We start from the raw sequence: 24,806 nt of genomic DNA, 5'->3' as shown, positions 1-24,806 counted from the left end.
GTGAAATCATTTCATTTTCACACATGGCCGTTTATGGCATCTCCAAGCTTAAATGCTTGAAACTGCAGTGAGCAAAACAGTTTAGAATTGTCTTGCTGCTTATTTCTTGCCAACTGTCAGTGATAAAAATCACTGCCTTTTAGAACACAAAGATATGTACCTGACATTATTTAAAATCTGTTCACTCTAAGCACACTGCAGTGGCTAACGGTCACACAAGTGCACGCGACTGATGTCAGTGGGAAACTGTTCAGCTACAGTTTCCTGCCCAAATTAAGTGGCATGGTTTCCCAAATAAATGAAGGGAGCCCCAACTATTTTCCCGATCAGTTTTTGTTCTTTAAGTGTTGTCTCAAATAAGTGGCTGACCCAACTAAACAATGGCCCAAGTAACAGGAATCCATTGGATACAAAACAATAAAGTAGTCAAAAAAGAGAGCAAAAATAGTGAGGTAGTATTCATGGTCCATTCAGCAACCCAATGGCAGAGGAGGAAGCTGTTCCTAAAATGTTGAGCAGTGTCTCTAGGGATCTAACTACCACATTTTCAAGTCCATAAAACAGTAAACTATGGGTAACCGAGGAGAGGATGGGTCAGTACAAATTATTCTGTTTCCATTCCATGAAGAAACAAAATAAGGAAGAATTTGCTCATTAAATAGTAAAACTCAAGCAACTTGCTTCAGACATGCTGACCTTTAAATATGCAAGAACCATACGACCACAAGTTGGTTTATTGTCCCTCTCAAACCATTCTTCTGCCTTCTCCCTGAATAATCAAGAACCCAAACATAAATATACCCAGTGATTTGGCCTCCACAGCCATCTGTAACAATTAATTCCACAGATTCACTACCCTCTGACTAAAGAAATTCCTCCTCATCTCTATTCTAAATGGACACCCATGTATTCTGAGGATGTAGCCTCCATTCCTCGACTCGCCCACTATAGGAAACATCCTCTCCACATGCACTCTATCTAGAGCTTCAATATTCAATATGTTTCAAGGAGATGTCCCGCATTCTTCTAAACTCCAGTGAGTATAGGCCCAGTCATCAAATGCTCCTCAAACATTAACCCTTTAATTCTGAAATCACTCTCGTGAACCTCCTATGGACCCTCTCCATTGCCAGCACATCATTTCTTTGATAAGGGACCCAAAACTGCTTACAATACTCCAAATATGACTGACCAATGCCTTATAAGGCCTCTGCATTCATTACATCCTTGTTGTTATATCCTAGCCCTCTCAAAATGAATGCTAACATTACATTTGCCTTCCTTACTACCGACTCAACCTGCAAGTTAACCTTTGGGGAAAGCTGCATGAGGAGTCCCCAGATCCATTAACTTCTGATTTTTAAACTTTCTCCCCTTTTAGAAAATGGTCTACATCTTTATTCCTTCGACCAAAGTGCATGATCATGCATTTCCCTACACTATATTCCACCTACTTCTTTGCACATTCTCCTAATCCATGTCCTTCTAGAGACTACCTCTACACTACCTGTCCCCTACCCACCTTCGTATCATCTGCAAACTCGGCCTCAAAGCCATCAAAGAAGCAGACCCAACACCAACCCCTGTGGAACACAAGTCACTGACAGCCAACCACAAAAAGCTGTCTTTATTCCCATTCTTTGGTTCCTGTCAGTCAGCCAGCCAGCCAGTCTTCTATCCATGCAAGTATCATGTTAATAAAGGTTAAAAACTTGTACAAAATGCAGAGCAAGTTTGCCAGATTATCAGCATTTGTAACTTTTTTAGGTCAACACCATAAAAATGTTAAGCAGCAATAATTCAGTACTAAGTGCATCCACCACTAAGTGCATCCACCAGAGAAGGTAGAAAACTTCAATTAATCAGCTCTGAATTAAGCACCTCAGGGAAATCTGATTACCCTATCTAAATCCTTACCAGTCTCAAAATGGAACAAACTTATCATGATTCAGAGAACTGAAGGACTAAGTACAAGCCGGATCAGTTTTCACTATTTACCTAATAATATCAATGGACCACATTCTGGAAAAAAAAGTACTTGAAGTACCATTCTGTATTAGTAAGAAAAGTAAAAACCAACAGAGACACTGCTTAGATCAGAAGAATGAGAAACAGGAAACGATCCAGGATGCAATAAGCCAGAGAGAGTCATGTCATGTCTCATCCTCAGTGGGCAGAGCTCTTGAAAAAGAAATTTCCTATCGTGACAATATGTAAAACTGCAAACAATGTATAGCAAATAATGAAAATACCTATGTACATCAGTTCAAAAACATTTGTCTTGGACTGGAATCATATTAACTGATGATCCAATGCAGTACCCTCTATCTGGATTTCCCGAACACAAGTAAGATGATAATTGTATGAGGTGCCAAGATGACAAATAAACTGAAAGATCACTCAAGAGTCTAGTTTCCCTTTCAATTCAATGAACTTGTGCAGGAAATTCAAAGTTTAAAAGTATATTTATTAACAAAGTATATACCGTAGATTCCGGATTTTAAGCCGCTACTTTTTTCCCACATTTTGAACAGCTTTGAACTTTGCGGCCAATAATCCGAAGCGGCTAATGCAAGGTTTTTTTCATGCCGCCTCGTAAACATTTTGCCTCGTAACAGTAGACCAATAAAATTGATGAGTAGTTCACAGAGGTCCAATGAAATTGTACGATAAATCAAGCGCACTTTCACAATTAAATTATTGTAAATCAGTCATTTGTACTCACCCTCATCAACATGGAAAACACTCGAAGCATTGTGCTACCTACCCTACTTAGTTTAAACTATATTTGTTTTCTGTACTACATCGCGGGATGCTATGACGACACACCCAGTTTCGCGGTGTCTTGTGGGAAAATGCCGGTTTGCGATGAAACGGAAAGGAGGGGGGAGCGCATTACGCGAGCGGCTTTGGATCCGAGCGAACTCTGCTTTTAAATGCCGTTTGCGATGAAACGGAAAGGAGGGGGGAGCGCATTACGCGAGCGGCTTTGGATCCGAGCGAACTCTGCTTTTAAATGCCGTTTGCGATGAAACGGAAAGGAGGGGGGAGCGCATTACGCGAGCGGCTTTGGATCTGAGCGAACTCTGCTTTTAAATGCCGTTTGCGATGAAACGGAAAGGAGGGGGGAGCGCATTACGCGAGCGGCTTTGGATCTGAGCGAACTCTGCTTTTAAATGCCGTTTGCGATGAAACAGAAAGGAGGGGGGAGCGCATTACGCGAGCGGCTTTGGATCTGAGCGAACTCTGCTTTTAAATGCCGTTTGCGATGAAACGGAAAGGAGGGGGGAGCGCATTACGCGAGCGGCTTTGGATCCGAGCGAACTCTGCTTTTAAATGCCGTTTGCGATGAAACGGAAAGGAGGGGGGAGCGCATTACGCGAGCGGCTTTGGATCTGAGCGAACTCTGCTTTTAAATGCCGTTTGCGATGAAACGGAAAGGAGGGGGGAGCGCATTACGCGAGCGGCTTTGGATCTGAGCGAACTCTGCTTTTAAGTTAAAGGTATCAATAACTTTTCCTGGTAGGCTGCAGTATATATATTTTTTACCAGTCGTTAGGAGATATTGGAATGTTGTTCAGTAAAGAAGTATACGCAACGTATATTTAAAAGTAGCCGCGTACGGGCACGGTTCGAAAAAAAGCATTTGCAATATGTATTTGTTTTTGTTACCATATGGATTTAATTAAAAGTTAAAAAAATCCTCACGTGTAATATCTTTCTGTGTAAATATCTCATATTACAACGTGGGACACCTGCGGCCGAAAATCCGGTGCGGCCTAAAATCCGGTGCGGCCTTTACATTTAAAAAAATGATTTTATTTCTAAAATTAGAGCCAGCGGCTTAAAATCAGGTGCGCTCTGTAGTCCGGAATCTACGGTATACTTTTTTCAACCTTGAGATTCACCTCCTTACAGGCAGCCAAAGAAAGCTGAAAGAACCCCATTAAAAGCAAAATAAGACTGAAGTTCATAACGTTAGGGATCACTGCAGGTGATCTAGACGTCCACTAGTTGCAGACCACGGTCCAAGTCCAGCACAGATTCAAGCAAACCCCACAGAGCAGCAACACAAACCAGTATAATTTAAGTAGAGTCAGAATACAATTGAACAGCATCTTTGTTAGACCATAAAACACAGGAGCAAATTTATGCCACTCGGCCCAATAAATCTGCACTGCCATTCCATCATGGCTGATTTATTATCCCTCTCAACCCTATTTTCCTGCCTTTTCCCTGTAACCTTTAATGCCCTGATTAATGCCAGTGATCATTAATGGAGAATGTGTGGAGCAGGTTAAGACCTACAAGTATCTGGGAGTACAGTTAGACGAGAAGCTAGACTGGACTGCCAACACAGATGCCTTGTGCAGGAAGGCACAGAGTCGACTGTACTTCCTTAGAAGGTTGGCGTCATTCAATGTCTGTAGTGAGATGCTGAAGATGTTCTATAGGTCAGTTGTGGACAGCGCCCTCTTCTTTGTGGTGGCGTGTTGGGGAGGCAGCATTAAGAAGAGGGACGCCTCACGTCTTAATAAGCTGGTAAGGAAGGCGGGCTCTGTCGTGGGCAAAGTACTGGAGAGTATAACATCGGTAGCTGAGCGAAGGGCGCTGAGTAGGCTACGGTCAATTATGGAAAACTCTGAACATCCTCTACATAGCACCATCCAGAGACAAGAGAAGCAGTTTCAGCGACAGGTTGCTATCGATGCAATGCTCCTCAGACAGGATGAAGAGGTCAATACTCCCCAATGCCATTAGGCTTTACAATTCAACCGCCAGGAGTAAGATATGTTAAAGTGCCGGAGTTGATTGTATTTAATGTATTTAAGTGAACTACTTAAGAACTTTTTAAAAGCTATTATTAATGCTTTTTGAGAGAGTGATTTAGATGCATATCATATTTTTACTGAGTTAAGTATTGTAGGTAATTAGTTTTGCTACAACAAGTGTATGGGACATTGGAAAAAATGTTGAATTTCCCCATGGGGATGAATAAAGTATCTATCTATCTATCAAGATCCTATCAGCCTCCATTTTAAATATACCCAATGTCTTGGCTTTGACAACATCTGTGGCAATGAATTCCAGAGATTCAACACCCCCTGACTGAAATTGTTAAATAAACAGAAATCATCCTAAATCCAACTCCATATTGTGTGAGCTTTGGACTGGTCAACTGTTGAAACCACAAAGCTGAGACACAATACATAAGACTATTCCAATTTTGCAAACCATAAATTACGACTGAAGTATTTCCCCAATTTTCCATCAATTTTAGCTAAATATGCATGTTAGGTACATTGGATTTTTTTCTTCAGACTGCAAGACAAAGGAGCAGAATTAGGCCATTCTGCCCATCAAGTCTGGTCTGCCATTCCATCATGGCTGATCTATTTTTAAACAAACAAAATATAGTTTGAAAAAAAAGGGAATAGCTGTCTAAATTGGAAACAGATATACCAGAGTGACGCAAATCTCTGTGAAATCAAGTTTTAAATACGACAATTAAAATGAGTTACTGCCGTTCAGGAAATACAAACATTGCAGGCTTCTCAAGAACATCATACTCCTTAACTTTTAAACATGCAGAATAGCAAAAATCCAAGAATATACAATACTACTCCCCAATGATCCACTTTCATTTATCAGAAGTCTACTTTTGGTTCTGCACTCTAACATTTAAAGCACATTTAGTAAAACCATAAGTAAAAATAGAAAATGCTAAAAATACTCAGACAAAATCTGTAAATAACTGCACTCTCCACAGATGCTGCCTGAGTTTTTAAATTTCAGATTCCCAGCAACTGCAGTTTTTGTTCTGGTTTTTCACATTGATCGACTAAACATATTCACAGCATTGAAAACTCACCCTCGGCTGCCAGTTCTCATACTGTTTCTGCAGGTTAGCGCCAATGCTTTCCAAGGCTTTCTGAGGGCTCATGGACAGTGGATCTGTAACATTTTAATAACATAAACACTTCAATAAGTAGCAACGATAATTCATGCACATGTGGCAAAATGACATTTCTCTCAATTAATATCACTAAATAAGTGATCTGGCCATATTATTAATGCTATTATTAATGCTTTTTGAGATAGTGATTTAGATGCATATCATATTTTTTACTGAGTTAAGTATTGTATGTAATTAGTTTTGCTACAACAAGTGTATGGGACATTGGAAAAAAGTTGAATTTCCCCATGGGGATGAATAAAGTATCTATCTATCTATCTATTGCCTTGCTACTTTATCGGATTTTGCTGTGCAGAAACTGGTCCCTTTTTCTATATTATAACACTACATGTGGCTATGCTTCAAAAAGCTCTTTGTCTTGAGAGCATTTCAGAACATTCAAAGGTCTTTAAAAACAATGGAAATCTTTTCCTTTTAAATTAAAACTTAAACACCATCATATGTAGACCAAATATGATGTCAGAATATAGTATTAATGGTAAGACTCTTGGCAGTGTGGAGGATCATAGGGATCTTGGGGTCCAGGTCCATAGGACACTCAAAGCTGCTGTACAGGTTGACTCTCTGGTTAAGAAAGCATACGATGCACTGGCCTTCATCAATCGTGGGATTGAGTTTAGGAGCCGTGAGGTAATGTTGCAGCTATTTTGGACCCTGGCCAGACCCCACTTGGAGTACTGTGCTCAGTTCTGGTCGCCTCACTATAGGAAGGATGTGGAAACCGTAGTAAGGGTGCAGAGGAAATTTAACAAGGATGTTGCCTGGATTGGGGAGAATGCCTTATGAGAATAGGTAGAGTGAACTCGGCCTTTTATCCTTGGAGCAACAGAGGATGACAGGTGACCTGATAGAGAGACGATGAGTGGCATTGATCGTGTGGATAGTCAGAGGCTTTTTTCCCCCAAGGCTGAAATGGTTAGCACGAGAGGGCACAGTTTTAAGGTGCTTGAAAGTAGACACAGAGGAGATGTCAGGAGTGGTGAGTGTGTGGAATGGGCTGCCAGCGACGGTGGTGGAGACAGATATGATAGGGTCTTTTAAGAGACTCTTGTGGAGTACAATTCATAAAGCTGGTAGAATGTTCCATTTAAACCAGTTATACCCCTTGCTTTGAAGTAACCCTGAGAAATGCATTGGGAAAAGAATGGTGTACAGGAAAGAATGGAAGATTAAAGGTGTAAATACAGTAGGTGATCTCAATGAGAATGGGATTTTTATGTCATATGTAGATTTGCAGAGGAAATATAACCTTGCAGATAAAGGGAATTTTTGGAAGTATTTACAAATAAGACATTGCGTTAGTAGTATATTCAAGAACGGTGACCCACAAAGTAACCCTTTAACTGAATACTTTAAATTACCACAGGAAGTTCATAAAGCATCAGTGTTTTTTAAAATGTTCAAGCTCTCTGTGGGTGAATCGTGTAACAATCTCAAAGCAGTATGGTAGAAGGATCTTGGAAGCGATATTAAAGATAATGAGTGGTCAAATATTTTATCAAATGTAGGTAGACATATTAGGGAAGCGAGAGGGAAATTTATACAGTATAAGAGTACATAGATATTACTGGACACCAACTAGACTCTACAAAATGGGGATTGTTGATAATAATTTATGCTGGAAATGTAAAAATGAGGTAGGCATATATTTTCACATGATCTGGGAGTGTTCTATGGTTCGTCCATTTTGGTGTAAAGCTCTTGATTTGTTGGGGAATTGGTCGGGTCCTACACTGCCCTTGTGCCCACGGCTTTGTCTCCTGGGTGATAGGACAACGATACCTAATGTAAACAATGACAAATTCACTATTTTAAAGGTTGGTCTCATCACAGCTGCAAGAATTATATTGCAAAACTGGAAAAAACCCAGATGTCCCACTGTGAAGGAATGGACTGAGGAAATGATTAAGATTTCATCATATGAACACGTTGGGAAGAATTAACAGTGAGGGAAAAGTGCAAGACGCAAGGGATCAATTTTGGTCGTATGTTAATTTAAACTTAAATTAGAACTTCTTTCTGTTTCTAAGTCTTATTTGTTTTCCTGTCATGGGATGGCAGTGTAAATATGCTGTACTGTATCTGCTCTATGTTTTCCTGTCATGGGATGGCTGTGTAAATATGCTGTACTGTATCTGCTCTATGTTTTCCTGTCATGGGATGGCTGTGTAAATATGCTGTACTGTATCTGCTCTATGATATGCTGTGCTGCTTTGTAAAATAAGAATAAACAATAAAAATTTGAATAATAAAAAAAGAGAGACTTCTGGACAGGTACATGGAGCTCAGAAAAATAGAGGGCTATGGGTAAGCCTAGGTTATTTCTAAGGTAAGGACATGTTCAGCACAGCTTTGTGGGCCGAAGGTTCTGTATTGTGCTGTAGGTTTTCTATGCCTCTGTATATTTTAAGTATAATTAGAAAATGAAAAATGTATCTATGTAATCTGGGTTCTGCGAATAAACTCCAAGCTTAACATTTCGTTCAAGATTGGTTATAGTTATTCTTCAGTACACAAGTGTAAAGGAGAACAAAATGATTGTTACTCCAAACCCGATGCTGAATATAACACAATAAGCATAAACACAAGTTTTTTAAAAATACATATTTGTATAAAAATATACATACAAATATATACACACATATACACACACATACACATAAATAAACCCTATAAAATACAATGTAGAAGTAACTGTTATATATGTAGACCAGCAGTTCCAAAGTGGGACAAACTGCCCCCCTGGGCAGTGGGAGTTTCTCTCGCTTGGTGTTGGGGTGCTCCACCAGAGCACAGTGTCCAAGGTGGAGCAGGTGCTGCCCCCAGTGTTCACTTGGCAGAAGACAAGTCGTATTGTGTTCAATTGTACATTGCTGCAACATTCATGAACACAGGTCTATGGTTTTTTGTGAGTGACTATACTTTACTGATATCTTATATGTGCTATATTGTGTCTTGTGCTGTGTGTGACTGCTGGTATTGTGTTTTGCACCCTAGCCCCAGAGCAGCACCGCTTCATTTGGCTGTATCCGCAGATATTCATGCATGATTGAATGACAATTAAATTTGAACTTTCTAAAGTGGTGATAAAGATAAAGGGGGTGGTGGAGAGCTCGGTACCAGGGGGTGAAAAGCAGCTGAGGGATTACAAGCTTAATTTAAGAAATGATTTACTTATTATATGCATTTGATTCTCAGTGCCTCATAATTTATGTACCTTCAGGCAGAGTCAGGTTTTGCTTGAGCTATGATAACATCATAAACTTTCCTCTATATTGATCACAACACTGGAGATTGGAATTAAACAATGGGCAATTAAACATGTTCTTAAATCCATAATGAAAATGGCAGAAGTAGACCAAATGATAAAGAAGTGTGGACGGTATAGTGTGGAGCTTCTGAAATATTAATTCATACCAGCACCAAACAACCAACAGCAGCCAATTTGTCTGTTGTTTGAAGTTTTTTTTTAAAAATCAGTCAATGAAATGTCCAGGCTCCTTGAACATCTAAAGAGAATACAGTCTGACAATACAAACAAAAACTTGGCTTATTTTCAGTCACTTCATGTAAACTTTCAGAAAAAGAAAACACTTCACAACAAAATAGTGAGGTTTTGTCTACTTCATACAACATTTCATTTCTCATTGTTAAATCTGGAAAGCCATACAACTGGAGAAGAATTAATTCTGCCAGCAGTAAGGGAGATTCTGAGTAAGGTTTTGCATTAAATCACCAGACCAAATAATCAAGGGAATTCTGCTCAGTGACAACTCTTTTCAAAGATAAATAGATGAAATGTGCAATTGTTGTGCAACATACGTAGGACAACAAAATTTGCTCTGCAGTTGGATGAGTCAACATTGCCAGACAATGAATCTTTGCTTCTTGGTTAAGTTCACTTCATAAAAAAATGAAAGCATGGTTCTGAGTTGTTACTTGCAAAGGGTCTAAAAATAGATTATTAAGGGGGAGTCAATATTTCTTGCTGTGGAGCAAATTTTCCAAAGAGAAGGACATTCATCTCACCAATATTCACGCTTGTGCAATAGATGGGGCACCATCAATAACTGGACACCACCGTGGGGTTATTACATTCCTGAAAAAAGCTGTACATAACGTATTTACTATTCAGAGTGCAATTCACAGACAATACCTTGCTTCAAACAAGCCTAAGTGATCAGCTGCACATATCACTAAATACTGTTATCACAGTGGTAAATAAAATCAAGTCTCATGCTTTCAATTCTCAAATATTTCGAAAGCTTTGTATTGAGAATGATGAAGAGTTTGAACACTTGCTGTTACACACAGAAGTCAGATGGTACTCAAATGGAAACTGCTCGAGACACTCTTCTGCACTTTAAGAAGATGCTGTGATAAAATTCCTGATGAGCAGGGTGGGTGGAATCCTTCATGATACTGGTGGTCCTTTTCTGGGACCTTCCTGTATACATGTGCTCGATGGCAGCTAGGCTGGTACCAGTGATGGGCAGAGTTTATCCCAAAGACATTTCCTCCAAACGTGCAATGCTCTTTCAGTACATAAATGAAAAAGTATCCTAGGTTAGTAATCAAGATATTAATTTGGAAATTGAGCCAATTATCTAATTTTGGGACCAACATGCCACACCCAAACTTTTACTTTCAGTAGGTTCAGAATCTACATGAAATAAGGAAAGGACAAAAATAATAAAACTATAACCTAAAGTGATTGTTTAAACAACTAGAAACAATCAGTGGAAAAAAACTGAAAGAACTGCATACGAAATAGAAAAGGTTTATTTTCAAAAACTGCACATCTAAACAATAATTAATGAAAAGAAAATAATACAAAGTTGAAACTTCTCACTGCAACTCAGGCAAAATATCTACACTTTTTTTTAAAGTGTTACTTCCATCAACTTAACCCAAACTGCTTAAAGGCTAGTCAGCTTGAATGAAGTTGAAAGATCATCTTAAATATAAATAGTATTAAAAATTTCATCACTACTTCCTTGTAATTGCTATTGTCAATAAAATCAGGTTATTTTATATAGAGATACAATTTTGAATATGTGTTAAATTAGCATTTTTCATAATGAATCTTTTTCCAAAATCAGTGCACCAACAGAATGAACCAAATACTGATCTTTCTTTTATTTGGCTTGGTCTCTTCTTTAATTAACTACAAATGATACCTCATATTTGTTCAGTGTTCTTTCACCCCCTTACATTAAGGTCTCATTTCAACATAAATTCTGGTCATCTTTTCACTGAAGCAGACAGTCCAGATGTGCATTTCTAGTGCTTCGTTTAATTGTAAATATATTATCGCCCTCACAATTGAGATTTGAAAAAATTAAATACTAGTTGACAATTATTGTTTTTCTAGATATCCATATTGTTTCACAACTTTAACATATCTGAAGACTAACTATATTTGTTTGATTCACTTCAGAAATTCAGATTCAGATTATTGTCATTTAGAAACCACAAATGCAATGCAGTTAAAAAATGAGACAACATTCCCCCAGAATGATATCACAAAAGCATATGACAAAACAGACTACACCAGAAAATCCACGTAACGTTTGGAAATCCCCAATCCAGAGTCCGGAGAGGCTACTGCGTATTAATATCGCACTACCGTCTAGCGCATTCCCCAGAAAGGAGCTCCAAATCCACCAGACAAAAACAAGACCAAAAACTAAAGCTACAAGACCTGCACAAAACCACATAATTACAACATATAGTTACAACAGTGCAAACAATAGCATAATTGATTTTTAAAAAAACAGACTATGGGCACAGTAAAAATAGTCCAAGATATTAAAGGACTGTGAGTTCAAAAGAAATCACCACAGTTTCCACAAATCCCCAGGGTCCCAACAGACTCGCCATCCCACGCCGGCAGCAGAAGGGAGTACCCCCGCTATGGACTTCCAAGGCGCCGCCCGACTCAGCCTCGCAGACATAGCACACAATGGAAGCTCCGTCGAAACCAGCCTCGCAGATGCAGCACACACCGAAAGCGACCTGAGTCTGTCGAACCTCCGAGCCGACGACCCTCCCCTCCGGCACAGCTTCTCTGAGCTCCATCCTTTGCCGAGCGTATTAAGACGGCCCCGCCAACGGCCATTGGCAACACGACCCCGAGGACTGGGGGCCTGTTCTTCCCAGCAGAGTCCCGGACCTCACAGCAGCAACCAAGGTCTTCCTGGAATTTCCCAATGTTTCTCCGTGCTTCCACGTCTGTTTTCAATTGATTATGATTGCGCACGGCACCCCACTTCACAAATAACGGATAATCAGCTCCGGAGTGGCCGCTGCAAGCTGCGTCGCGCCGCCATCTTGGATCACTTCAATTACCTCTTCAATCAACAGTACACAACTTACTTTTAGGTTATCAAAGCGATATGTCTCCAAAGTTTTTCATCTTCCTTCTCATTGATATTTGAAAGTATAAATTTGAAAGATATTTGTTTAAAATGTATTCAAAACTCTAAATTACTACATAGTTAAAGCACATTTTAGAAATTAGATCACCTGCAGGAATAACACACTTATTTATCACACTGACAGGCACATGACTACATGACATATTGCATCATTTATACCAACAACTCGCATCAATCACTTACACAAAAATGCCCTCGGCTGTTTAACGTTAATTTTAATGCAACGTACCGCAGGACAGAAGCAAGGGGCATTTAATTACGCTCATGGGGCAAGTTCAGCCATGTTCTCAAGGTAGTAGATTTGAAAAAGTCAAACATGGACAAAGGATTTGCTTCAGTAATTCTTCTTTTATCTAACCCACATTGATTGAGAATTAGCCAAGTCCAAATCAACTGAGATGAAACACAGCCCCATTTTCTTTGGTACGCATCATCATTATGCGCTGTATTGTATGGTGAGGACAATCATAATCATGATTGTTCTTGGCAAATTTGTTGACAGAATTGGTTTGCTATTGCCTTCTTCTGGGCAGTGTTTTTATAAGAAGCCATTATAAAAGCCCAGCCATTATCAATCATATTCAAATGTTGTCTGCCTGATGTCTGTGGTCGCATAACTAGGACTTATAAGACCATTAAGACATAGGAGCAGAATTCGGCCATATAACCCATCAAGTCTGCTCCGCCATTTCATGACTGATCTGATTTTCTTCTCAGCCCCAATCTCCTGCCTTCTTCCAGTATTCCTTCATGCCCCGACCAATCCAGAATCTATCAGCCTCTGCCTTAAATATACATAAAAACTTGGCCTCCATAGCTGCCTGCGGCAAATAATTCCACAGATTCTCCACTCTCTGGCTAAAGAAATTCCTCCTCATCTCTGTACTAAAAGGATGGCCTTCTATTCTGAGGCTGCCCCTTCTGGTCTTATAGACTCTCCCACAATAAGAAACAGCCTCTCCACATTCACTCTATCAAAGCCTTTCACCGTTCAACAAGTTTCATTGAGGTCACACCTTATTCTTCTGAATTCCAGTGAATATAAGCCCAGAGCCATCAAACGTTCTTCGTATGACAAGCCTTTCAATACTGGAATCATTATCATGAACCTCCGTCAACTCGTCTCCAATTTCAGCACATCCTTTCTAAGATAAGAGGCTGAAACCTGCTCACAATACTCCAAATGAGACCTTGCCAGTGCTTTATAAAAAGTTTCAACATTACATCCTTGTTTTTATATTCTAGTTCTCTTAAAATGAATGCTAACTACATTTGCCTTCCTCACCACAGACTCAACCAGCAAATTAACCTCTCTCTATTTACAAAATAGTCAACACTTTCATCACTTCTACCAAAGTGCGCGACCATACAATTCCCAACACTGTATTTCATCTGCCATTTCTTCGCCCATTTTCCAAATCTTCCCAAGTCCTTCTATAGCCTCTCTACTTCCTTAAAATTAACTGCTCCTCAACCTATCTCCATATCATCTGCAAACTTTCCAACAAAGCCATCAATTCCCATCATCCAAATCATTGACATATAATGTAAAAAGGTTAATATAATCATAGGTCCCAACACAGACCCCTGTGGAACACCACTAGTCACCGGCAGACAGTCAGAAAAGGTTCCCTGTACTCCCATTATTTGCCTGCTGCCGATCAGCTACTGCTTTATCCATGCTGGAATCTTTCCTGTAATACCATGGGCTCAAAGCTTATTCAGCAGCTTGTGTGGCACCTTGTCAAAGTCCTTCTGAAACCCTGAGATCTCAACCTTAATAATCAATTCCAACATCTTCCCAACCATTGAGGTCACACTAACTGGCCTATAGTTTCCGTTCTTCTGTCTCTTTCCATTCTTGAAGAGTGGAGTGACATTTGCAATTTTCCAGTCTTCCAAAACCATTCCAGAATCTAGTGATTCTTGAAAGATCATTACTGATGCCTTCACAATCTCTTCAACCACCTCCTTCAGAACTCTGGTGTGTACACCACTTGCTCTAAGTGACTTACCTACTTTCAGACCTTTCAGTTTTCCAAGACCCTTCTCTCTGTATATGCGCCAGCTGCTCATACGGCCATCCACCATCTGCTCTCATGGCTTCACATGATGCTAATCAAGGAGGCTAAGCAGTTACTAAACCTTGCCCAAGAGTGACCTATAGGCTAACAGAGGGAAGAAGCGCCTTACATCTCCTTTGGTAGAGAGATGTAGCTCCACCACGCAACCCATCTTTGGTACTATTATACTTTAATAAAAACCTCTCCAGATTTTTATCTTATAGAGTTCAAATGACTTACAGATCAATTTCATCAGCTTTCAGTGGCGTTTTGAATAGTAGTGAGCTCTACTTATTGAATAACTTTTCTATGATATACTCTCAGTGGCCACTGTTAGATACACCTGTACACCTACTTGTTAATGCAAATATCTAATCAGCCAATCATGTGGCAGTAACTCAATGCATAAAAGCATGCAGACATGGTCAAGAGGTTCAGTTGTTCAAACCAAAGATTAGAATGGGGAAGAAATGTGATTTAAATGACTTTGGCCATGGAATAATTGTTGGTGCCAGATGGGGGTGGTTTGAGTATCTCAGAATTTCCTGACCTTTTGAGATTTACGCAAAACGCTGCAATAAACAAAAACATCCAGTGAACAAACTCAGGGCAAAAACACCTTGTTAATGAAAGAAGCCAGAGGAAAATAACCAGTCTGGTTCAAGATGACAAGAAGACAACAGTAACTGAAGTAACCACAGTTTACAACAGTGCTGTGCAGAAGATCATCTCTGAACACAAAGCACATTAAACCTTGAAGTGGATGGGCTCCAGTAGAGGACCACCACAGCTTTTATTCCTGTGCCCACTTTTATTAGGTACCTTCCTTTACCTAAAAAAGTGGCCACCAGGTGCCATATTTACTGAGCCCCTCACACATCTTAGATAATACAGAACAGCAAAGTTGTACCATTCAGGTTTCAAATTAAGTAAATTTAGAATGAACAAGCTAATAGCAATGATAAATAAGCAGATTACATATTTTGCATACCTCAATAAAGAGAAATCAGGGTCTTATTTCAAGCCATTGTTTTTCACTATTGCTTCTTATAGTCTGTGTAGCGTAGCAACTGTCAGTTGATCAGACCATTCACTGTAGTTCACTTACATCAAATCGCTGTTCATTACAGTTAGTGTTCATCCTATCTCCAATTCACTGAGTACACATCAAAACTAAACAGAGACCAAAACCGTCAGCATTACTCTCTGCTTAAATAGATTGGAAATAATACTGTTACCAAAATAATTGAAGTGGCAATACCATTGTTTCAGGGCGGAAACTGCATTCACCCCTCCTTTACAAGAATGCCAATAACAACACAGGACACAATTATGTGGACAATATTTTGTAGCTGCTTCACTCTTTTTCCATTCCCCACTCTGGCTCTCCTTACCCCCTTCTCTTCTTCTCAACTGCCTATTCCTCCCTCTGGTGCCCCTCCTCATTCCTTTTCTTCCATGGTCCACTCTCCTCAATCTAAATCCTCCTTCTTCAGCCTTTTACCTTTGCCACATATCACCTCCCAGCTTCTCTCTTCATCCCACCTACCACCCACCTTCACCCTCACCTGGCTTCACCTATCACATTTTAGCTTGTACATCTTCCGCCACCTTCTAATTGTAGTTTTCTCCCCCTTTCCTTTCCAGTCCTGATGGAAGGTCGCAGCCCGAAGCGTCAACTTTCGATGCTGCTTGACCTGCTGAGTTCTCTGTTTTTCTCTGGATTTCTAACATCTGCAGATTTGCTTGTGTTTGTGATACCAGGCTGCATGCTGTTTTGCATTCAACACTACCAGCTGTGATAAACAATATGCAACCAAAGGTTACCTTTAACAAAACTATTCAACTGTATGGAGATAAATATCCATTTGACCCAATTGATCTGCACCAAGGTCACATTTATTCAGCCTGCCTTACTTCTCTTATCCCCTTTACCTTCATCCATCTTTCTAATCTGATCTCGAAAGCCAAATTATTATAGCTCACTCACTAATCCTAAATGTGAATTCTATACAGTGTAACTACTGCTTGTGCTTTGCCCTTTTATAAATATTAATATCCCCATTCAACACTCAAGTTATCCTATCCTTTCATGATCATGATCTGCATATTTATCGTTAAATTTTTTTTATTTCTTTGCATTTCCCTCATGCATTGTGGTTACTACACAACCAAAATGATACATGGCACTCTTACTAATGTTATTTTTATTAAATTCATCAGTACCTCTGGGTTTTACATTCTATACCTCATAATATAACCTAAAATTCCAATTATGTGTTTTAAATAAAAATGAAATAGCTGTATCAACACAAGGTACTGCTTTAAGTTCCTCATCTCTTCCAAAAACAGAGCATTATTCCAGAGTATGTCAGAATTTTCTTTTAAGAATGGCATTAACTCACAGTTTCTTCTGCAATTTTTAATCCATTTTTACACCTCATCATGAACCACTAAAAAGCTTTTTGTAAGTACAGGAATAGTACAATAAAGTTTTCTAAAGTCTGTTAGTCAACACTTGCTTCAAAGCAAAAACAAGCAGTTACCTTCTCCTTTTCCTATTTTGGTGATTACCTTCCAGACTGTCATATTTCAGTAGGTCACAGTGAAATTTGTTTCTACAGACTTCCATTTCACCTCATTTCTTGAATCGAATTGAATTGACTTGCTTACGTCCTTCAAATTCATGAGGAGTAAAAATCTTTATGGTACGTCTCCATTCAAATGTGCAATTATAGTAATTTATAATAAATATTATAACTAAAACTATTTCATTTTCCTTCATTAAATTTAATTTTATAAATTGCCAAAAGATATTCTTCATTCAATTTAATTCTATAAATTGCCAAAAGGCGAAGCCTCAAGAAGCCGGCATCCATCATTAAGGACCCTCACCAATCACGACAAGCCCTCATCACATTACTACCACCAAAAAGGAGGTACAGGAGCCTGAAGATCCACTCTCAACATTTTTGGAACAGCTTCTTCCCTTCTGATGTCAGGTTTCTGAACCCATGAACACTATCTCAGTATTTTGCTCTCTTTTTGCACTACACATTTTTTTATTGTAACATAGCATTTTTTTTAATACATCGCACAGTATTACTGCCTCAAAACAACAAATTTTACAACACGTCAGTGATAATAAAACCAATTTTGTGCTGACGAGCCTTTCCGGTAATGTACTGTTCTATATGAAGACTAAAAACATCAATATAGATAGAATAGTAAGTTCGCCCCTTCACTAAGTTATCAATTGACTGAAATGGTTGCTGAGAGAAATGCAAAGCCAAAATACTGAATATCAGTACACCAGCCAACTGCTACATGGTAAATCATAAGTGGGTCATCCTGGTCACTGACTGCATGTCTGGCATTGAATGCTGCGGGATTGTGTCATTGATCAAAGTGAATCAAATACTTTAATCTCTGACAGCCTGCAATTTTCACTTACACAGAGAGTGCAACTGGCTGGAAGCTCTCCAGCAAACCTATTCAACATCCTTCAGGCTGTGTGAGCTTTCGGTTAGCAAAGGCAACAGGAGTATATTTTTGCTGCTCCAAAGACACTGCTTTGCAGCTTGAAAGGTCATTTCCCACAAAAAATTGCCTCAAAAATAAAGTTATTTTCTGAGCAAAACAACAATTCTGTAAGTACTTCCACAACCTTCCTTCTTGATGGAAGGAGATGTGCTTGCCACATTGATCACTGGAGGGACTAAGTGCAAACATGCCAAGGGCTGCCACAGAGAACACACAGCTTTATTATTTGATACAGGCATTTCACTGTCCAAGTGGCTTTTGGCCAAAGCCAATCATACTGATCCTCCAAATACTTAAACAGTGGCTGAGAACCAAACCAGTTAGCCAACATAGCTATAAAAATGCTTTTAAATGAGTGATTCAAATCCTATTACATCGTGAACTACTGCTCTTAAATTGACTTAGTAAAATTAGTCATGACTTTATTTTATATTTTCTGAGCCAAAGCACATCTCAGCTCACCAAGTTTGATAACGTGGCATGGTCTCATTAAAAAAATGGTTGAAGTTAACCTTTGGTCTTTAACACTACCTACCAGCAAATCAAAAAGTTCAGCAGAGGAATAAACCCTTCGGCCAGCTAAAAACGAGATTATTTAACAAATTCCTGCTGCAAGAAAGAGAGAGGTAGCAAAAGTATGAGTTGAATCAAATCAATGACAGTGTTGCAGTGAAGCCTTGTCGCAATCCAAAAAAGCCCATTAAACTTAGTTTGAGCTTCAAGACACAATAAACTGCAGATGCTCAAAATCTGAAATAAAAACAGAAAATGCTGGAAACTCTCAGCAAGTCAGGCAACATCTGTGGAAAGAGGAAACAAGTTAATGCTTCAGGTCAAAGACCCTTGATAAAAATCCAGATATTGGTTCAGTCGTTTAGCTATAACAAGCATTTCCATAATAATTGATGAATTAGGCTACCCTATTCGCATTATGAAGTCCAAAATAGTTATAATGTGAGTTTGATCAGGAACTAGAGAACCACTTAAAAATTATAAAAGCTAGAAAGTTTGAAGAAGCTGGAAATCCAGAAAGACACACAAAAATTCTGAAGGAACTCAGCAAGTCAGGCAGCATCTATGGAAATGAATAACAGTCGACATTCTGGGCCAAGACCCTCCATCAAGACTGGAAAAGAAGAGGGAAGATGCCAGAGTAAAGAGGTGGGGGTGAGGAGGAGAAGGGAAGGAGGATAGCTAGAAGGTGATAGGTGAAGCCAGGTGGGTGGGAAAGGTAAAGAGCTAGAGAAAAGAATCTCATAGGAGAGGAGAGCGGACTGTAGGAGAAAGGAAAAGAGGAGGGGCATCAGAGAGAGGTGATAGCCTGGTGAGAAGAGGTAAGAGACCAGAGTGGAGAACAGAATAAGAGGAGAGGGGGAGGGATTTTTTTTAAACTACGAGAAATCGATATTCAAGCTATTAGGTTAGAAGCTTAAAAGCAACTTTGTAAATTAGCAAGCAGAAAAAAAGAGCCATCTTGGAAAAAAATATTTTAAGTCTAACCACCCAGCTGTAATCAAGACATAGTTGTCTCTTAAGAACACAGGCTACCAGTTTCACCAGTGGAGACTATTGGAAATTGACAAGCAATTGCTTCCATTGGCACTTGTACCAGGATATTTTATTGCACAATGCAACATACAGCTTTTAGTATTTTTATCTTGCAGCAGTAAAATAAACATAATTATCAGAAGCACCTTTATTTTTGAAAATCCTGTGGTGGAAAAATAACTTTGTTGTTGTCATCAGTCTGAAACTGTCTTGTCCTGAATCCCCTTCATCTCCATTTGACAAATTTGCTTTTACATATTTTTTTTTTTAGGGATGCAACTCATATTAGGACAGAATATAATTTTTCTGCAGAGTAAATATTTTTAATTGACTAAGCCAACAATGATTATGATTTTGAAAATCCTGTTACACACAAGGACAAAAGAGTGGATGTGCTGTATTTAGGCTTTCAGAAGATCTCCATAAGATTATAAAACGAAGTTAGAAAGTGTGGATTATTATTTGGTTAACTAACAAAACACAGTAGGAAGAAGTTGGTCAGTGGAGTGCTGCAGTAGCCTTGGGAACTCACAATATAATGATTTGTTTGAGGGGAGCGTAATACATTCAAGTGTCTAGACAATACAAAGCTCGGTTTCAACACTCGTTGTGTGGAGGACACAGAGGTTTCTATTTATGTAATTTACTTTATTTAACAATACAGCGTGGAATAAGCCCTTTCAGCCATGCTGCCCCGGCAACACCCATTTTCGGGAAGATACAGACTGATTTAGTGAACAGGTAAAGATATGGCAAATGGAATAAAATGTGAGAATTACTAAAATAATCCACTATAGTCAAAAGAAATCGAAAGGTTAAGCATCTTTTAAACAATGACAATGATTGAACCATGTTGTACTCAGACCCATGCTGCTCATTGACTGTTTGTTCCACTCCCATCAGGGAGGAGGCAACAAAGCACCTTTGCCAGGACCACCAAACTCAAAAAGTTACTTTCCCCAAGCAGTGAGGTTGATCAACACCTCCTACCACTAACCCATCCCACCACACCCTCAACCACCACCACTGTATCATTTTCTGTCAGAGTCACCTTAGGTACAGACACTCCTGTGCCTAGCAACACTTTATGGCAAGGGTGTCAAACTCATTTTAGGTCACGGGCCAGATTGAGCAAAATGCAGCTTCATGCGGGCCGGATCAGTCGGACGCGTGCGAACGCAGCTTTCGTTGCCTCCGTTTTTTCAGCCTGCTCTCATGTGTCTCAGTCTCTGCTATAACTACAAAGTGTTTCACTTTACAAATTCCGTTTCTTATGAAGAAGACTGCCGAGCAAGACTGCCGAATGAACACTAAAAACCCTGAAAACCTGGTACCTGATTAAACTCAGCATTAGCCATATCATACGCCATAGGCTCTTCGATTACTGGGGCCAGCTTTAATAGTAACTAGATATTATCTCGCGGGCCAAAGATAATTCCACCGCGGGCCGGATTTGGCCCGCGGGCCTTGAGTTTGACATATATGCTTTATGGGAATACAATCAATGTATATATTATCTTGTGTGTCTATATTTATTGTATTTTTTAAATTATTACTGGGTTTTTTATCTTGTGTGGGGTTTTTTTGTGCAGCATCAGATCCAGAGTAACAATTATTTTGTTCTCTTTTACACTTGTGTTCAGGAAATGACATTAAACAATCTTGAGCTTAAATAAAAAGAACTGAAAGTTACCATGCAGGTTCAGAAATCAATTTGGAAGGAAAATTATATGTTGATCCATATTGCAAAAGGAATTGAATACAAGATTAGAAGCATCTTTCTCCAATTATATATTCATCCAGTAAGATCACACTGTGGTCTGGCATCTACCCAAGGAAAGGGATCATTGTTATACAGGAGGTGCAGCAAAGTTTCACCACATTGATGGTTTAGGATGGTGGATACATCACCAAAGGAGACAGCAAGTAAACTGACCCTACATTGCACTGAATTTAAAAGAATAACGAGATCTCATTAAATTCTAAAAAAAAAATTCTGATGGAGTTTGGCAGGGCAGGTAGAAAGCCAATGCTTCCGCTGGTAGTGGTGTCTGGAACACCACTCTCAACCTCAAAAGAAAAGTTGACCATTCAGGACGGTGCCAAGAAGAAATTCCTTCACCAGAGCAGAGTGAATCTCTGGATTCTCCAAAATGTCTTAATTACTCATTAGATTCATGACAGAGATCTATTTTAAAAATAACATCAAAGCTAAGAGAATCATGTGATACAATGTACAGAAAAATGCCTCAGGTAATGGGTAAACAGGCATAAGGGCCTGAGAGGCCAACTCCAACTCCATAACAAAACTACTGCCACAACTAAAGGCGGAAGGATGGAAACACATGGTAAAGAACAAAGTCTTGCACTCAGTGGCCACTTTATTAGGTACAGGAGGGGAATCCAGTGAGGTCTTCTGCTGCTGCAGTCTATCCACTTCAAGGTTCGACATGTTGTGCATTCAAATATGCTCATCTGCACACCCACTGTTGTAACACGTGGTTATTTGAGTTACTGTCACCTTCCTGTCAGCTTGAACCAGTCTGTCTATTAACAAGGCATTATCAACTCAGAACCAAGAGAAAATGTGCAGATGCTGGGAATCTAAGCAACACACACAAAATGCTGGAGGAACTCAGCAGGCCAGGCAGCAAGCACAATCAATATTTCGGGCAGAACCCCTTCGGCAGGACTGGAGGGAAAAAAAGCTGAGGAGTAGATTTGAAAGATGGGGGGAGGGGAGAGAGAAACATCAGGTGATGGGGAAACTTGGAGGGGGAGGGATGAAGCAAAGAGCTAGAAATTTGATTGGTAAAAGAGACAGAAGGCCATGGAAGAAAGAAAAAACGGGGGGGGGGGGGGGGGGGGAGAGAAGCACCTGAGAGAGGTGAAGGGGCAGAGGAAGCATTACCAGAAGTTTGCGAAATCGATGTTCGTGCCATCAGATTGAACAATACAAGGTGTTGTTCCTCCAACCTAAGTGTGCCCTCATCCCGACAGTGGAGGAGGCCATGGATGGACATTATCAGCACGGGAATGGGAAGTGGATCAACTATAGAACTGTCGCACATTGGAAATCTGAACTCCGCCCTCCTAAGCTGTAAAAACATCGCACTAACTGCTGCACTACTGAGGTGCCCCTTACATCACATTTCTTCCTAATTCTGATGTTTGGTTTGGATAACAACTGACCTCTTGACCATGTCCAAGTGCTTTTATGCATTGAGTTGCTACCACATGAAATTTACATTAACAAGGTGTACAGGTGTACCTAATAAAGTGGTCACTAAGTGTATATCAAATACAGCAGGAAGAAGCTAAGAAAGCCTTATATAAAATACAGCACTAAAGCACAACTGCACTGAGTCAATGCGGCTGCAGTCAGCTGAGCTATGAGAAATAGTAACACCTCGCATTTGAATCATAGTTGCCGCTGAGTTAATTAAGCTTAGCCAGGTTGGTGGCACAAATAATTAATCACTTTGGTCTACTCTGAAGAGAACAAATAAGTTTCTAAAACGGCCAAGATTCATGTTCTCATCAGTAACCAGGGACCACTGCTAGAATCAGCATGTGAACTTCTGGGTAAGGCCAAGAATCAACTGTACCGATGATACCTGCAGCAATTAAAGCAGACTTTTCTGAACTTGCATAAAACAAACATTCACTTTAGGAAGAAACTAACCTTCAGGAAAGAATCAATAGTCAGAACTATTTTTTCTCAAAACAAAAGGCTTCAAGGTATTGCTGTCCCTCCCCAAACAATAATGTACCTTACATGTGTGAAACAGAACAAAATCAAACATTTCAGCTGGAAAAGAGACCAGAACAAAACAACAGAAAAGTTAAAACAATTGGTTAATCACAAATTATTTCCTCACCATCTCAATAAATTCCAGCTGTTAATGTATGCTAAAACATTAAATAAAGTGTACAAGAGTAGCTCAAGAATAATCACCTATTTAACAGACCAGATATCCAATTCTTCACTAATTATATAATTTTTGCAGAACTTCATAAACATTTAACTACTGCATAGTGTAAACTGACAAGAGAAATCTGGATTTGGTTTTCCTTTTGAAGGCCATTCCTCAAAATGACCAACAGCATAACTTGGAAAAGGCACTTTGTGAAGAACTCTAATTAAACTCTTCCTGTACACCAAGTCATAGATGTGTTATTGAATGTCAAAAGGTAAATTCTCAGTTCATGAAATAAGATGGATATTTAAAAAATGCATGATTGTACTCAATTTAAGGCTGTTCTAAACCGAAACAGAAATCTTTTAACATTGAAAATTTTACAATGAAGATTGACCATGAATGCATCAGGCCAGTACATCTCCGACATCTGTTCCTTTGTGATTCAATGTATTCTCTTAACTATATCCTGAACTAGATCAATGGCCAAATCTCTATTTGTTTCCCAACTCAGTGCATTGGGAGATGTTTCTCCAAGTACTGCAATTCATCAATTTACAAGTATTTGTTATAGCAAAAATGTTACTATAGAACCAACTACTTAATGTATGTGATTTTGATATACTAACCCATTTTTCACTTTAACTGCATGCCTAGGAGTGGCGTCATGCACAACCTAGCAACTGATTTAGATTAAGAAGCTTCCTGAAGGCTTGTAGACCAAGGATGCATTGATATTCAAAGGAGCTAGACAGTGTTATTAGAATTTACCAATCTTTTAAGTTAATATGCATTCAGATTTCATGATTACACAATAAAAAGTACATTTGTTCAAGAATACATTTTCTAAATGAATACTCAAAGAGGTTGCTCACCTATCCAGCATTCCAATCGAGCACAGGGAGTAGTTTTCACAACATCAGGGGGATCCACGCCAACATTCAGGCAAAGAACTAAGGCAACACTGACAGTTTTCATCTAAAATAAAAGAAACAAAATAATTTGCAAGCTCCCAGTCAGCCATAGAAGGCAATAAATTATTGCAAGCTTTATCGTCTGCTCCCTTTCCCTCAATGGTTGGGAGCAATATTACACACATCACTGAGCAGCAATCATTCATGCTCAGATCGGTGTTAGTTAAGAACAAGTTATACTGCGGATTTTACTTGTGTGGAGTAACGTTTAATATCACTTATATCAAAGCCTCATTATAAAATGGAAATAATCATCAGTACTCTCATCCATATTATTTAATATAACTTTTAACTATTTAGGGTGGCACAGTAGTGCAACACTTTACAGTGCTAGCAATCAC

At 39.3% G+C, this 24,806-nt stretch overlaps 1 protein-coding gene across 1 annotated transcript in view; it reads right to left on the bottom strand.

Moving 5' to 3' along the window:
- Positions 1-24,806, bottom strand: part of rptor (regulatory associated protein of MTOR, complex 1) — a 483,948-nt gene that overhangs the window by 423,744 nt on the left and 35,398 nt on the right. The window contains exons 2-3 of the mRNA XM_073026287.1: positions 24,367-24,469; positions 5,873-5,955 (exon numbers count right to left, since the gene is read on the bottom strand). Coding sequence (XP_072882388.1) covers positions 5,873-5,955; positions 24,367-24,469 — 186 coding nt within the window. The remainder of the gene's footprint in view (positions 1-5,872; positions 5,956-24,366; positions 24,470-24,806) is intronic.

The sequence above is a fragment of the Hemitrygon akajei genome, chromosome 22 (genome assembly GCF_048418815.1).
Source record: "Hemitrygon akajei chromosome 22, sHemAka1.3, whole genome shotgun sequence".
In the NCBI taxonomy this organism is placed as follows: domain Eukaryota; kingdom Metazoa; phylum Chordata; class Chondrichthyes; order Myliobatiformes; family Dasyatidae; genus Hemitrygon; species Hemitrygon akajei.
This window is presented reverse-complemented; position numbering and strand designations above follow the sequence as displayed.